The sequence below is a fragment of the Choristoneura fumiferana genome, chromosome 24, assembly GCF_025370935.1.
Source record: "Choristoneura fumiferana chromosome 24, NRCan_CFum_1, whole genome shotgun sequence".
In the NCBI taxonomy this organism is placed as follows: Eukaryota; Metazoa; Arthropoda; class Insecta; order Lepidoptera; family Tortricidae; genus Choristoneura; species Choristoneura fumiferana.
The window spans coordinates 10,432,208-10,448,092 of record NC_133495.1 but is presented as its reverse complement, the minus strand read 5'-3'; the positions used below and the strand labels follow the sequence as shown (position 1 = coordinate 10,448,092).

The 15,885-nt window shown below is 43.1% G+C and overlaps 1 protein-coding gene across 1 annotated transcript in view; it reads left to right on the top strand.

Annotated features, from left to right (window-relative positions):
* The window catches only part of Chpf (Chondroitin polymerizing factor), a 28,831-nt gene extending 15,250 nt beyond the window's left edge, over positions 1-13,581 (top strand). The window contains exons 4-12 of the mRNA XM_074106412.1: positions 2,010-2,398; positions 3,161-3,330; positions 3,929-4,145; positions 4,863-5,015; positions 6,828-7,028; positions 7,774-7,908; positions 8,800-8,922; positions 10,888-11,065; positions 12,109-13,581. Of these exons, the coding sequence (XP_073962513.1) occupies positions 2,010-2,398; positions 3,161-3,330; positions 3,929-4,145; positions 4,863-5,015; positions 6,828-7,028; positions 7,774-7,908; positions 8,800-8,922; positions 10,888-11,065; positions 12,109-12,368 (1,826 nt within the window). The 3' untranslated portion in view covers positions 12,369-13,581. The remainder of the gene's footprint in view (positions 1-2,009; positions 2,399-3,160; positions 3,331-3,928; positions 4,146-4,862; positions 5,016-6,827; positions 7,029-7,773; positions 7,909-8,799; positions 8,923-10,887; positions 11,066-12,108) is intronic.
* The last annotated feature ends 2,304 nt before the right edge of the window (positions 13,582-15,885 follow it).

Genomic DNA, 15,885 nt, shown 5'->3' with positions numbered 1-15,885 from the left:
TCGCGATAAAAGATAGCCTATGTTTTTTCCCAAGGTCTATTTTATCTCTGTACCAAATTTCATCCAAATCGGTTCAGCGGTTTAGGCGTGAAAGCGTAACAGACAGACAGACAGACAGAGTTACTTTCGCATTTATAATAATTATTAGTATGGAAGTATGGATTAAATGCCTAAATGCCAAGTTTCATGGTTTTATCTTCGACAGCGACGAACTTCCACCATATAAACTTTCATCCCCTGTTTCAACCCCTTAAAGCCTCTTTTTCGCGATAAAAGATAGCATATGTTTTTTCCCAAGGTCTATTCTATCTCTGTACCAAATTTCATCCTAATCGGTTCAGCGGTTTTGGCGTGAAAGCGTAACAGACAGACAGACAGACAGACAGTTACTTTCGCATTTATAATATTAGTATGGATATGGATTAAATGCCTAAATGCCAAGTTTCATGGTTTTATCTTCGACAGCGACGAACTTCCACTATATAAACTTTCATCCCCTATTTCAACCCCTTAAAGCCTCTTTTTCGCGATAAAAGATAGCCTATGTTCTTTCCCAGGGTCTATTCTATCTCTGTACCAAATTTCATCCAAATCGGTTCAGCGGTTTTGGCGTGAAAGCGTAACAGACAGACAGACAGACAGACAGACAGACAGACAGTTACTTTCGCATTTATAATATTAGTATGGATATGGATTAAATGCCTAAATGCCAAGTTTCATGGTTTTATCTTCGACAGCGACGAACTTCCACTATATAAACTTTCATCCCCTATTTCAACCCCTTAAAGCCTCTTTTTCGCGATAAAAGATAGCCTATGTTCTTTCCCAGGGTCTATTCTATCTCTGTACCAAATTTCATCCAAATCGGTTCAGCGGTTTTGGCGTGAAAGCGTAACAGACAGACAGACAGACAGACAGACAGAGTTACTTTCGCATTTTATAATATTAGTATGGATTAATGTTTTTCTCATTCAGAATTGGTGGTAAACTTTTAGCCAAAATTAGGCGGCAGAAGGTATATAAATGGTAATTCCATAGTTGATTGAGAGTGGATATGTCACAAAATTGTAAAAGATCATGTCGTTTGTCACAATGTTTACTTGAGTTTAAGCATTGTTTTTGTGCCATATCCGGATATAGCACACATTTGTGATTACCATTTATTCGTATCGTGGATATGGTACAAATTGAATGTAATTTAATTAGTAAAAATAAGTATTCTGACACAACGATTTGTGCAAAAGATTATTCACGATCTGAAATATTAAGCTTAACTCGAAATCCATTTCGGTAAAAAATGGATATGGCACAAACGCATTCTCACCCGACGCAGTATTAAACAAATATAAAAAAAAAGTCTTGGAATACTCATAATCCATAGACTGATGTTTTGGCTCAGTTCAGTAGTAATTATGCCTATTAAAAAATGTTCAAAATTGTCTAAAGATAAAAAATATCCCTCTGCACTTTTGATGAGTAATATTAATATGCAAGTGGAAGGAAAAAATATTGATTACTAGAGTTTACTCGCCGTTTCGCATGCGTAAACTATTCGATCTGGTACAATTGAAATTCCAGGATTTTTTTAAATTCCCCTGGGGATTCGCCGAATTTATATCGTGATCTTCATTGAGGTTGTGTTGAGAACACCTGTCCAAAATTTCAAGACTGTAAACCCAGTGGGTGAAATTTCATGATTTTATCCCTATGCCCTGGGAATATCGGGATAAACAGTAGCCTATGTGTTATTCCAGACGTGCGGCTATCTACTTACCAAATTTCATGACTCTCAAGCCCAGTAATTGTTAGTTCTAGATTTTATCCCTATCCCGTGAATATCGGAATAAAAAGTAGCCTATGTGTGATTCCAGATGTCCAGCTATTTACATACCAAATTTCATTCAAATCCGTCCCGCCATTTTAGCGTGAAGGAGTTACAAACACACACACAAACTGGCAGTTAAATATAAGTAGGATTGTACAAGTATTTGTGTTTGTCTCCATTGCAGAGAGCGGCATCATCCTGTCCAACTCAGTGCTGCGCGCCGTCCACGGGCAGCTGGACTGGTGCGTGCGCAACTCGTACTCCCCCCACCACCACGAGAACCTGGGCCGCTGCGTGCTGCACGCCGCGCACCAGGCCTGCACCCCCCACCTGCAGGTACCTACTGCCCCCCTCTCAGCACCTGGGCCGCTGCGTGCTGCACGCCGCGCACCAGGCCTGCACCCCCCACCTGCAGGTACCTACTGCCCCCCTCTCAGCACCTGGGCCGCTGCGTGCTGCACGCCGCGCACCAGGCCTGCACCCCCCACCTGCAGGTACCTACTGCCCCCCTCTCAGCACCTGGGACGCTGCGTGCTGCACGCCGCGCACCAGGCCTGCACCCCCCACCTGCAGGTACCTACTGCCCCCCTCTCAGCACCTGGGCCGCTGCGTGCTGCACGCCGCGCACCAGGCCTGCACCCCCACCTGCAGGTACCTACTGCCCCCTCTCAGCACCTGGGCCGCTGCGTGCTGCACGCCGCGCACCAGGCCTGCACCCCCCACCTGCAGGTACCTACTGCCCCCTCTCAGCACCTGGGCCGCTGCGTGCTGCACGCCGCGCACCAGGCCTGCACCCCCCACCTGCAGGTACCTACTGCCCCCTCTCAGCACCTGGGCCGCTGCGTGCTGCACGCCGCGCACCAGGCCTGCCCCCCCACCTGCAGGTACCTACTGCCCCCCTCTCAGCACCTGGGCCGCTGCGTGCTGCACGCCGCGCACCAGGCCTGCACCCCCCACCTGCAGGTACCTACTGCCCCCTCTCAGCACCTGGGCCGCTGCGTGCTGCACGCCGCGCACCAGGCCTGCACCCCCCACCTGCAGGTACCTACTGCCTCCCTCTCAGCACCAGGGCTTGTAAACGGTTACACATAAACCGGTTATATAGGTTACACCGGTTTCGTTATTTAGGTTATGTTGGAACGAAACTATTTGGGAGCGTTATTATTTAGGTTATGTTGGAACGAAACTATTTGGGAGCGTTATTATTTGTCCTTAGACATGTTTCATCAAAATCGGTTTAGCCGTTTTTGAGATATTGAGCTTTGAAGTGACAAAGTCGGGGGTTTTCCAGCTTTTTGTTGTTTAGGTTATTAGCGTATTGTGGTTACTGTCCAGGGCGAAACCTACGTGTCAGCGCGGCTGGAGTCCCCGCCGCAGCTGACGCCGGCGCTGGCTGACGCCGTGACGCAGCACCCCGCGTCAGAGCCGGCGCTGCTGCACCAGCTGCACGCTTACGTGTCGCGCGTGCTGCTGGAGCGGGACGCCGGGCTGGTGCGCGCGCTGAGGTCAGTGCCAACTCTTTAAAAACCATAAATTTCCATATGTTATCTGTGGTAAAAATTCTAACAGTTTTTTCAAGCAACTCTGTCACTGGTGTCTCTTAGGCAACGGGACAGAGAATAATAACAAGAAAAAGTTGATTGACTTCTAATTTTTTTTATTTTAAAACTAACTAAAAATCAATCAAATTAAATGAAAATAAATCAATAAAACTAAAAAAATATAATTATATAGCAATGCGTGAAAAATAAAAGGTGCCTAGTAAGCGAACAATAAAATTGTTTCCACTGTTCCCAATCAATTTCAATTCAAAAATTGTTTCATTGTTGTCAATTTCTTCTCAATCGATGTGAAAAGCAGAACTCGAGCATTAAACCCATTTTCCCCTCGACGTATCTATCCACCCTTGCCGTACCGGCTCGGGCGGATATGGAAGTCTCGGGTGAAATGGCTCGTTTTATGCTCTCGTTGTTAATAACAGTGATCATATTTTCAAAAAGTTGCTAAACAAAAGTAGCTCATTTATGCGAGTAGAAGCAAATCTTGGATTTGAAGCAGACATCCTGAGAAACAGAGTCCCTGTATAGTGTAATGTTTGTCCAGGGCGGCGGTGTCTGTGGGCACTCGGCGGCACCCGGCGGGCTTCCGCAACGCGACGTGGCCGGGGGGGCTGCGCGCGGAGCCCGGCCTGGCCGCGCCGCCGCCTGACTCCCGCTTCGACCACCTCCGCTGGACCGGCTTCAACGCCACGCATGCCTTCATGCCCTCAGAGCTGAAGGCGCTAGCTCCGCTGGATACAGTGCATAAGGAGGCTTTGGACGTGAGTTGGATTTGAGAAGAGAAGAGCTCTGGTGGCCTAGTACTTTGACCTATGGCCTTTCAAGCAAAGGATCGTGGGTTCAAACCCCGGCTCGCACCTCTTGAGTTTTTCGAAATTCAAGCTTTCAAGCGTCTCAAAGCATTGCGAGGAAACCTGCATTCTGAGAGGAGGCCTGTGCCCAGCAGTGAGACGTATATAGGCTGGGATGATGATGAGCACAGTTTTGAAATTGTACGTTTTTTTTTATATACAGGATTGGATGTAGAGAATTATTGATAACACTTAATTTTAATTTAAGAAAAAAATCCCACAAAGGGTGCCAACCGCCCATGGAATGTTGGTACAAGTCGTATGCGGCCGACTCAAATGACCGGTATCAGTTATTTTGTTGGAACTCCGACCTTTTTTATTGTGTCTGAAACAGCTTGTGGTGTTTCCGGTAAAAAAATACACCTGCAGTTGTTTTTTTATGAAAACTGGCGGGAAAGCATAAAAAAAATATTGGAATAAAATAAAACGTCAACGTATTTTGAGAAAAAGTCGATTCTAATTTAGTTTTTTTTTCCTTCACCGTTTTTGAGAAAAACCTTATATTAGTCTCGGCTGGAATAGCAATTTATTGCTTCGAATAAGCTAAAGTTAGACTCATACTCAGCCAGCATTTGCCTACTGCCATGCCACGACAATAATCTACTATTTTGTTCCCTGTTGTAACAGCTGGTGCTTCAGTCGGCGTGTGCGTGGGCGCAGCGGCGGTGGGGGGCGCGCGCGGCCGCGCTCGTGGAGGGGGCCATGCGCTGGGAGCCGGCCACCTCGCTGCGCTACCGGCTGCTGTTGCGGCTGACCGCCCGGGACGGGGACGACGCGCAGGTACAACAAAGGATAGAAAAAATATGTTTTTTTTTCTCGTCTTCTTGGAACCGAGAATCGAACCCAAGTTTAGAATAATGCCACCCAGATGCTGCTGAAATATTGAAGCGTGAGTACAGTGTATGCTTTTTTTTAATTTATGACGGTGGAAGCAGTCTACACTTCCACTGAACGTAGATATTATAATTACATGTTCAGTTTTAGTTTTTTAACTAAGGGACTCCATACATCCCTGCATTATTATTATTATTTTCTTGTAATTTTGTTCATTAATTTTATACTGTAGTTTTTAAGTATTTTATTGCTCGTTTAAAGGTACTAGATTTGTGTTGAAAAAATGATTTTCTGCCAAGTTTCTTGCGGCGCATTCTTCTTGGCAATGATGGTCTTTCCGAAAGCGCTGGTAGTTTAAAAAAATGTCGTGTAAAGTGCCCGTTGCGGCCTATTTACTGAATTTTAAATTTGAATTTACTCACAAAAACGACTCGAACCTGCGCGAAGTTTGTAGGTATGCCAAAATACAGTCTTCAAAAATGTTTGTACTATAATTTAACCCACTTTCAAGCTACAAATTACTAATACGATACAAGTAGAAAAGCATTGAAATTTGAAATTATCAAGAGGTACATTTGACGCTACAGTCTTGCTTTGGATTGTAACGTTTTAAACTTTCGTGTTTTTCGCTCATACAACAACCAAACCGCTGGACTGAGCTTCACAATTCCAAAATTCTCTTCACGGACTGTCATTTCTACTCAAGAATGGTGCGTGAAGCGGTTGAAATAAAAAAAACACGAAAATTTCAACCGGGACGATGGATATAAGCTTTCATCTTCGTGGAATCCTGTTATAAATAAGTGTCGGCGTCGGGATGAATGTTCTGATGGACGATCGGATGTTTGCTAGTGTTGTGTGTCAGTGTGATGGGGTGACAAATAAAAATAACCGAGTGCGGGTAGTTCGTGATACGAGTGCCGGTGCTTTTTGTGATCAGGTGCGGGTAGTTCGAAGGACTCGCCTTGCTAGGCAAACTTGACACCCCCACACACAGTGTTTTAGCGTGATAAGTCCAGTTTATGGTATTTTGCTTTGGATTGGCCTCATTTAGTTATTTTCTCAAAAATGACCGTAAAAGGTGACGTTATTCTTTACATATCAGAAGGTGAAGTGCATAGTTTATGGTCAGCGAAAAATTAAAAAGTTAAAAAGATTGCAGGCGCGCTAGCTCGACAATAATGAATTAGCGCGCCTGCAATCAGTCACATTTTTTTTAAAAGTTAAAATGGCCATGGAAATGTTGGCACAAGTCGTATACAGCCAAGTCTAATGGCCGGTATCAGATATTTTGTTGGAACTCCGGACTTTTTCTATTGGGTCTGAAATAGCTTGTGGTGTTTTCGGTGGAAAAATACATTTGCAGTTTATTTTTAATGAAATAAGGCGGGAAAGCATAAGAAAAATATTGGAATAAAATTAAATTTTATAATATATTTTGAAAAGTTTATTCTATTTCAGAATTATTCACCATTTTTGAGAAAAGCTTTATATTAGTCTCGGCTGGAATAGCAATTGCTGGCTTCGTATTAGTTAAACGGACTCGCAAGCTCGTCCGTTTAATACTCATACTCAGCCAGCAATTGCCTACTTCCAGGCCACGACAATAATCTACTATTAATCAATCACAGACGTTGCACAAATGTCAAGGTTATTAATTGGATCTCACGATACTTGCGCCAATTAGCGTATCACAAAGCCTCATTGATTCGTGATGTGTGGAGATCATCTCTCTCATCACAACGCCTTCGCCCCCAGAACGTCCCAATGCTCCGTCAAGTGGAAGTGGTCCGTCTCCTGGGCGCCGCGCGACTGGTGCCCGTCCCGTACGTGACGGAGTCGGCGCGGCTCCATCTGGTGTTACCGGTGTTAGCTGCGGCGGTGGACGACGCCGCCGCCTTCCTGAGGAGATACGAGGCTGTGTGCCTGCAGAAGGATAAGAATACCGATCTCATCATTGTAAGTATACTGGCTCTGAAGGCATGTCGTCTCCTGGGCGCCGCGCGTCTGGTGCCCGTACCGTACATGACGGAGTCGGCGCGGCATCTAATATCGGACGCGGTAATGGTAGACTACGCCGCCGCCTTCCTGTGAAGATACGCTGTGTGCTTGCACATCGGCAAGCGCAGCGTAGGACGTCCGCCAACGAGATGGACGGGTGACCTTGTTAAAGCAGTAGGCTCACGGTGGATATAGAGCTATTACAACCGTAGCAGCTGGAGGTCTATGGGGCAGACGTAAGTCCAACAGTGGACATCTTTGACGACCGGATAGCCAAGTGGTTAGAGAAACTGACTACGAAGTTTGAGGCCCCGGGTTCGATTCCCGGCCGGGGCAGATATTTGTATGAATAATACGAATGTTTGCTTTCGGGTCTTGGATGTTCAATATGTATTTAAGTATGTATTTATCTATAGAAGTGTTTATCCGTTGCCTAGTATCCATAGTACAAGCTTTGCTTAGTTTGGGACTAGGTCAATTGGTGTCAAGTGTCCCATGATATTTATTTATTTATCCTACAGCTGAGATGATGATGATGATGATGATGACCACTGGGGCTAGAGACTTGAAATTCGATAAACGTATTCCTCAATCATACACGTGCAATGAAAAAAAATCTCACGGGATTCAGAGCGACCATTTTATTTGTTCCACGGCAGCAAAGCGGGATAATGCTACAAACTTACACCATAATTATTTGCAGGTACTGGTGTCAGAGGACGCGTCCCAGCCGCCGTTCGCGTCCGACCTCCGCGCCGCCGCCGCCGCGCTTGCCAACAAGTACAGGACGACTGCCGACGTGCTCACCGCCGTGCTGGCGCCGGGGGCCGCCACAGAGGTACGTTCACTACGCGCAAGCCTCACGAGTTATATCCAGCCTCGCAAGCCAAGACCAGACTCGCGAGACACGACCAACCTTATTAGTCATGACCAGCCTCGCGAGTCGTGACCAACATCATTAGTCATGACTAGCCTCAAGAGTCATGACGTGCCTCGCGATTCATGACCAGACTCGCGAGTCACGACCAACCTCATTAGTCATGACCAGCCTTGCGAGTCATGACCAGCCTCGCGATTCATGACCAGACTCGCGATTCATGACCAGACTCGCGAGTCACGACCAACCTTATTAGTCATGACCAGCCTCGCGAGATTTTATCCAAATAGTTAACTAACAGGCAGTATCTATCAATGAACTGAGCCGTTAGTCGAAGCTAGCGAAAATCAAGGCGTATATAAATTAAGAAAAACTCAGTCTAGCGGTAAGTAGGACAGAGGGCGTAGGCACCTGCGACACCCAATTCGAGCCCGGCTACTATTTAATACGAGAAAATCGAAATCGTGAAATCGTGTATTTTCATTTTTCTGTTTTATTTATGTTTGCTGATTATTGTTTTTTTTTTTGTTTGTATTTGTGCGACTGTGTTTCCTGAACACTACAATTTGGTCGCTTTCAAGTCGGGTGAATGAGCATTTACTAGGCAAGCGTGCTCCATCGTAGGCCTCATCCTCGCTTTCCATCAGGCGTGATTGTAGCCAAACGCAAGCCTATATTGTATAAAAAAAAAGTTAGCAAATGTATTTCTTTTTCTTTAAAGGGGCGGTGTGATACGAAGAACTTCGATTTTCGAATTTCATAGTGGCTGTTTTCTGTATCGCTTACTATTTCTGGTGTACAATAAAGAGTCATTGTATTGTACGTATATTCGAGTGAGCCGCTCGTCAACAGGAGGTGTCCCTGTCTCGGGCGGCGCGGGCGGCGTGCGACGCGGCGCTGGCGCGGCTGCCGCGCGACTCGTTGCTGGTGCTCGCCGACCCCCGGATGGAGTTCAACGAGGACTTCCTTAACCGGGTCAGTGCACGCCATCATCATTAGGGATGGGCCGAATATTCGTTTTGCATTCGGTATTCGGCATATTCGGCAGGTTTACCGAATATTCGGTTAAATAACCGAATGTTCGGCAAAGTGGTACTCGAACTTTTTACTGTATCGAGCCATGTATGAGATGAGTGCTAAATGTGTTATTTTTATGAAGTACAGTGAGGCTTTATATTTTTGTTGACACTGTAGCTTTATTTTCAATAACAGCAGATAACAAAAAATCGTTATTAATTAAAAACAAAATATAAATTTGTAGCTGTTTTGAGATTAAGCTACAGTGATATTTATAATAAAATTATATGTTAATATAAATCAATCAGGTCTTTATTGTGAGAAATTAAGCAAGTTTTTGTTTCAATCAAGAGTTGCATAAAATTACATTTCAACAAAAAAAAATTCAACTTACGAATCAATTTAACCGAATGTTCGGTTCGGTAAAAGTTTTACCGAACATTCGGCCGAATATTCGCATTCGGTGAAACCCATGTTCGGCCCGTCTCTAATCATCATCATCATACCATTGAATCAAGAGACCTTATTGTCGAACATACTTGGAATCGCTATGGTTTTACCACTTCTTTCTGTCGCTCGGTATAAAAAGTCAACCACTCTCCAAACTGCATCCTCAAAACAATATAATAGTTCACCATGCTACCAGATATTAAAACATTCGAGTCTCGTTGTATATAAAATAGCTATGCTAATTTTTTGAGAGCAATAGCTGCCGGCCCTTTGGTCTCTAGTTATGTCAACCAGCCGCTTTTGCGAACCTATTAAAAAAAAGAAGGAAAAAAAAGAAAGAGGAAAAGACGAAGAGTCAGAGAATGAAAAAAAATGTGCATTCTAAAATTAAACGGATTAAAATGAAAATAAAAAGGTAGCCTTTAATTTTACTCTGATCAGTGAATTTGAAGCATCCATATCGATCGCATTCTTATTGAAAGTTCGAATGTACTCGTAATGTGTGTCAGAACGATCGTTTGTCATAACTCTTTTTGAAAATACAAACTGAAATATAGATGCACAGAAAAAACAGAAAAATAAGACCATCACTGGGAATCGAACCCAGGTCCTCGGTAATCCGTACCGCGTGCTATACCGCTACACCACTGATGGTGATGGTGATCACTTATTCTGTTTTTTCTGTGCATCTATATTTCAGTTTGTATTTTCAATTTCGGTTTTACGGGATGACCGTAAAAGTAAAAATTTGGAATTGAAATAAAAATACAAAAAGATTCCAAAAAACCAATCATAACTCTTTTTTCTCTGCATCCATAATTGTTCAGAATTGTTATAGAACAAACCTAATGTTACCTATAGTTTTCTATAGGATAACTATTTTAAAAAATCAGAAAAATGTAAGGTTGCAGCGGGGAAAAAATTATGACAAACGATAATTTGGACAAAAGTTACGGTATGACTAGCGAAGAGTATGCGAACTTTGGCGCTCCCGAATTGGATAGGTAGGCTGCTTGCGGACCGTTTTTCTTGCCGGATTTGCGGTTTTGTATGGCTAAGTCGCCGGACAGGTGTCCGGGTGCATGTACACACATCCATTGTAAGCCATACAACACCGCAAGTTCGGTAAAATGTCCGGTGAAACAACAGACGTCTAGAAGCGGTCTAGTATATGGTCAGGGGTCGGACAAAAAGTGCCGATGACGTCAAACCACTTACAGGACGATTTCAAATAGTATTTTTGATTTTCATAAACAATTATCACTTATCATTTATCAACCTCTTTCTTAAACGATATGAAATTTATTTTATTCACTGAATTCCATTGATTTATTTACGAAAATTTTGTTACTTCATTAATGCTACTTTGTTACTACATGTCACACGGAAGTTTAAATAAAAACATCATCTTGTGTGCAAGATTACGTCACCCGCACTTTTTGTCCGACCCCTGTGTATGGTGTATGTTTCCAGGCCCGCATGAACAGCATATCGGGCGTGCAGTGGTACCTGCCGCGCGCGTTCGGGCGCTTCGCGACGTACGCGCACCCGCGGGCGCTGCAGCCCGACGGCTCCCGCCCGCAGCACCACACCGGGCGGTTCACGCAGCGGCGCCCCGTGGCCGCCTTCTACCGGGGGGACTATGCGCAAGGTACTGTTACTGGTACTGGTACCACTCTAACTGAACCTCTTCCGAATATTTTATATCTGGCTGGAAGGCCGCGTTCGAAATTTGATTGTTTAAAATTTAATAAGCAAAGGGTCGACACTCTTTCCCGGCCCGGATAATACCGACTCTGTTTTTCGTGTACACGGCAATAGAAACTGACATGAGCTTCTATGGGCAAGTACCAAGTTTCATCCAAATCCGTCCAGCCGTTTCAGCGTGAAGGAGTAACAAACATACTCACTCACTCACAAACTTTCGCATCCTACTAATATTATAAATGTGAAAGTTTGTGAGTGAGTGAGTATGTTTGTTATTTCTTCACGCTGAAACGGCTGGACGGATTTGGATGAAATTTGGCAAAAAGTTAGTTTATAACCTGGATTAAAACATAGGATACTTTTTATCCCGATATTCCCACGGAATAGGGATAAAATCTTGAAATAACAACCGCTGGACTTAGAGTCATGAAATTTGGTATGTAGGTATACCTTCCGCCGCCTAACTGTGCCTAAAAGTTCATTGCCACGACTAGTAGGTACCACAAAAATTATAAAGGTATAATTCCAATAATTGAATAGGCACTATACCGTTAAGCGATTCGAACACAATCCGGGAGTAACGTAAAGACGTCGCATAAAAAATGTATCTCAAAAATGCGTCAAAACTGAGTATTAAGTAATGAACTTTTAGGCAGATTTATATGGCGCGTGGTATAGCTGGACGTCTGGAATAACATAGGCAACTTTTTGTCCCAATATTCCCACGGGATAAGGATAAAATGTCTAAATAACAGCCGCTGGGCTTAGAGTTATGAAATTTGGCATGGTTGTTATAATATAACGTCAAAGAAAACCACGATGTAATTTTAGGGAATTCCCACGGGAATTTAATAAAATTCCGGAATTTCAATTTAGCTGCTAGATGTAATGATTTACGAATGCGAAGCCGCGGGTAAACGCTAGTTTATAATATTAGTAGGATTACATCTGTAATTTATTCAAGTTTAACATTGTTTGTATCACCAGCGCTAGCCGAATGGTCGGCCTCGGGCGGCTCCCCCGACGCGTCGGTCGCCGACATCCTCGCAGGAGGCGCGGTCCGCTGTCTGCGCGCGCCCGAGCCCGGGCTGGTGCTGCAGCCGCCGCCGCCCCCCTGCCAGGGGGACGAGCGTCTCGCGTGCCTCACCAAGCTGCGGGAGGCGGGGGAGTTCGACTATCTAGAGCTGGGAGCCAAGCACGCGCTGGCGAAGCTGTTGCTGGAAGAACAGGCGGAGAGAGAGCGCTGATGATGAAGTGGAACCATTCTTCAGAAGCGGAGCGGAGACGTACAATCAAGGTCATAAATATATGTACGGTTACCAAGACGACAAAACCGACCTTTATGCCACTAACCATAAGGTCGATGTATACATACATATGTTTGGCGCTATGGTTGTGTATATATTTATGACTTGACTGTACAGAATCGACCAGAATTCAATTATTTCGCGGATAAAGTCAAACTCTCGTGGGGTAAAACAATAGAGAAACATAACAATTTGTACTTTGTAACATTACTATAACATAAGTCTGTAATTCCCTTGAATTAGTGTGCACTAGTGATTTGTGATCTGTTGCGAAATAACTGCAATATGATGTTTCCATTTTCAACCCCATTTAAAAACAAAAAACAAATACTAAATCTAATCTCAATGTCACTTGTGCCTGTGGTCTATCAATTTTTAAACAACAAAACAACAAACTATCAAATGAATATATCGCTAAAGTCAAACTTTCAAGTTGACAGACACGTCTATTGGCATTATTGTTTTATGACATGCAAACGATTATAATTATCAACTTTATGGTGGCAGACCACATGTTTGGCTGATGGTACATTAACAAGATAAGTGGGGCGAGACGTATTTTACAAGCTTTTATTTAGTTTCACCTGTCCCGTTGTCTCTGTCTGTCTGTAATCTAATCTTGCAAGTTAAATTTGACCAACTTCCAGTAGTCAAATTGACTTGAAATTTGGAATACTTGTGTAAATCGCGTGACAATGCAATAATCTAGTAGTGACATTCTGGTAGTCCAGCCAGGATCGTCTCCGCAGGACGGAACTCTTTAACGGTTAATAGCATCGACTTGAAATTTGGTATGCAAATGTAGTTTGGTGACAATGCAAGTACAGTCAGCAAAAAGCTTGTATTAAGTGTTTTTTTTATGGTTAGGTTTTACTGTGATGGGTCGAATTCTGAGTGCTTCGCTTCTGAGCGTGTCTTTACAAAGTACACCGGGCTTTCCGTGCCTTAAGCCCGGTTGAGAGTTGCGAGAAAAATCGTGAAAGTGGCATTACATTGCGAAGCCGTAAAGCCAACGAGCTTGTAGTGGTGCAACTTGCATGAATCTTCTTGCAGATCGAAACTGGGCATTAGAACTATTATATTTTTAAATAGATGTTGCTCTCGACTTTAGCATTTTTATAACTTACTCTTAAATACATGACATTTAATATTTCGTCCGATTTTTATTTGAACCTTAAACCGATATACAACTCGACTCCCCATTACATAACTGGAATAAAAGAATAGGCTGAGTGCGTGTCGGTGTTGCACACCGTGTTCTGCACAAATTAGGTATTAAAAATTCTAGTCCCCAAATTGGTATTACCATATACAGAGTGATTTCGGGGTCGTGAAACAAAAAAGGAACATCTAAATGACTTTCATCGAAGCGTTACAATATGATATGCTACGAGTATACGCCTTGGTTTGGTTTTGTACAAAAAAAAACAAACTGGGATGATTGGAGATAAGAGGGTGGACTACGTGCAAATCGGATTCAGACACACGGCTGATAATCAATGATGACTCGTGTACTTACATTCGCAAAAAAAACCTTGATTTAAAAATGTAACATCACGACTCCGAAATCAGCCTGTATAATCAAGTTTTGACAGTTCGTAGTGATGATGTAATAAAAAAAAACTTATTATATCGCATTTTCATGGTAGTCTGAATTTTCCGCGGATCGGCAAGCGCAGCGTAGGACGTCCGCCAACGAGATGGTCGGATAACCTGGTTAAGGCTGCGGGTTGGGGGAGGCCTATGTCCAACAGTGGACGTCCTGCGGCTGATATGATGATTTGAAACGGGTTACACAATAAAACAGATATTATAATGCTCTTAAATGCAGTTTATTCAGTTAAACAGAAACAAAAATACTCCTCCGACCCCTCCACCCTCACCCCCTTACGCTACGAAACAAAATAAACGTAAAACCGATCCCGTTTATTTCCTTACACTATGAGTAATAAAATAAACTTAATAGTAATGTCTTTTCTGGCGGCGCTGGCTGCGCGTGCGCAACGCGCGGCTGCGCCTAAACTATGGACGACAATATACCTCTATAATAAACATTTATAGTTCGCTACCCTACGCGATGCGAGCTGGGTCGGATATGCAGCGGGAATCATATGGATTGAATAACGTAAACGTACCTTGCAATGAAGGTTTACTGTCATTTGGTGCAAATGGATAATGGACAACTCGAAATTATACGTCAAAGCAGAAAAATGACAATTTGGAATACATCAACAAGGAAAATAGTCCATCCTGAATATCGTCGAAAATGGAACCTTGTCTTATGGTAAAATTGACAAATTTGATGTATGCCGAAAAAAAACGACCACTTTTAAATATGCTCCACCCGAAATCATTTGGGCCTACATATTAAGACTTGATTTAGACAACATTCACTTATTGCTTATTTAATTTTGCTCCTAATTCATAATGGATAATATTCCATTTGGGTTTAATTAATTTACAACAAAAATAAATTTGGTTGTAAATATTTTTCAGCACAATTACATTTTGACAAAATTCCCTCTGTTTGATATTCATTTTGATCCAAATTCAAAATGGTCAATTCAAATGGACGATTCTCCGTTTGCACCGAATGACAGTATATCGCAATGAAAGTTTCTGTGAAGCTGGCGGTAGTGTCGTGCGGTCCGTTTGCCAACTTTGACATTTCGTCGGTGACACTGCAGTACCGCGTAACTAGCATTTTCCATAAGGTATAATTTCCACTGCACTAACAGTACTAACATTGTACTGTTCTGACAGTGAAAATTAGACCTTGTGGAGAATGCTAGTTATACTTATATATGTAGTGAAAGTTTTTACACAGGCCAAGTCAAATTCAATCTTATGTAAAAAAAATCCTCACTTTACGCGGTAAAAATAAATGCAGTAGTTTTTTTTTAATGTTCATTCTTGTTTCAATTTATTATTACCTGTAGTGAACTGTTATATCATATCTTACTGTAACTCATCATCCATATCATTTCATATTATTTGTGGATTAGTTCTTAAAACCTAGTGTATCCTCATTGCAGATAGTAACTGGTATTTATCCCACCGAAAACTGACAGGTCGTCGTACAAAACGTCCACCTCACAGACCTTATACCGAGATAGACGAAAAGAGCGCTTCAAACTGTATGAGAACCTCGAATTTTTCGTACCATGATGACGTCACGAGCGAGATTTAGTGATGGGAAATCAAGACTGCACGCTACCGATTCAAAGGCGTGCCGCCGCAACTCCAGCGGCGGCGTTTTCAAAGCGCATCGCGCATTTAAGTCGGACAAACTTTTTACACGCAAGGTAGGTAAACTCGTACCCCCTTATTCATAAACGACAATCAAACCTATTTTAGTTAAAATGCCGCTAAAATTCGTTTGTCCTTATCTGTCACTTCGACATTTGTATTTGTTAGAAAGGGACCAAGCATTTGTTAGTTAACATAGGCTTGTTAA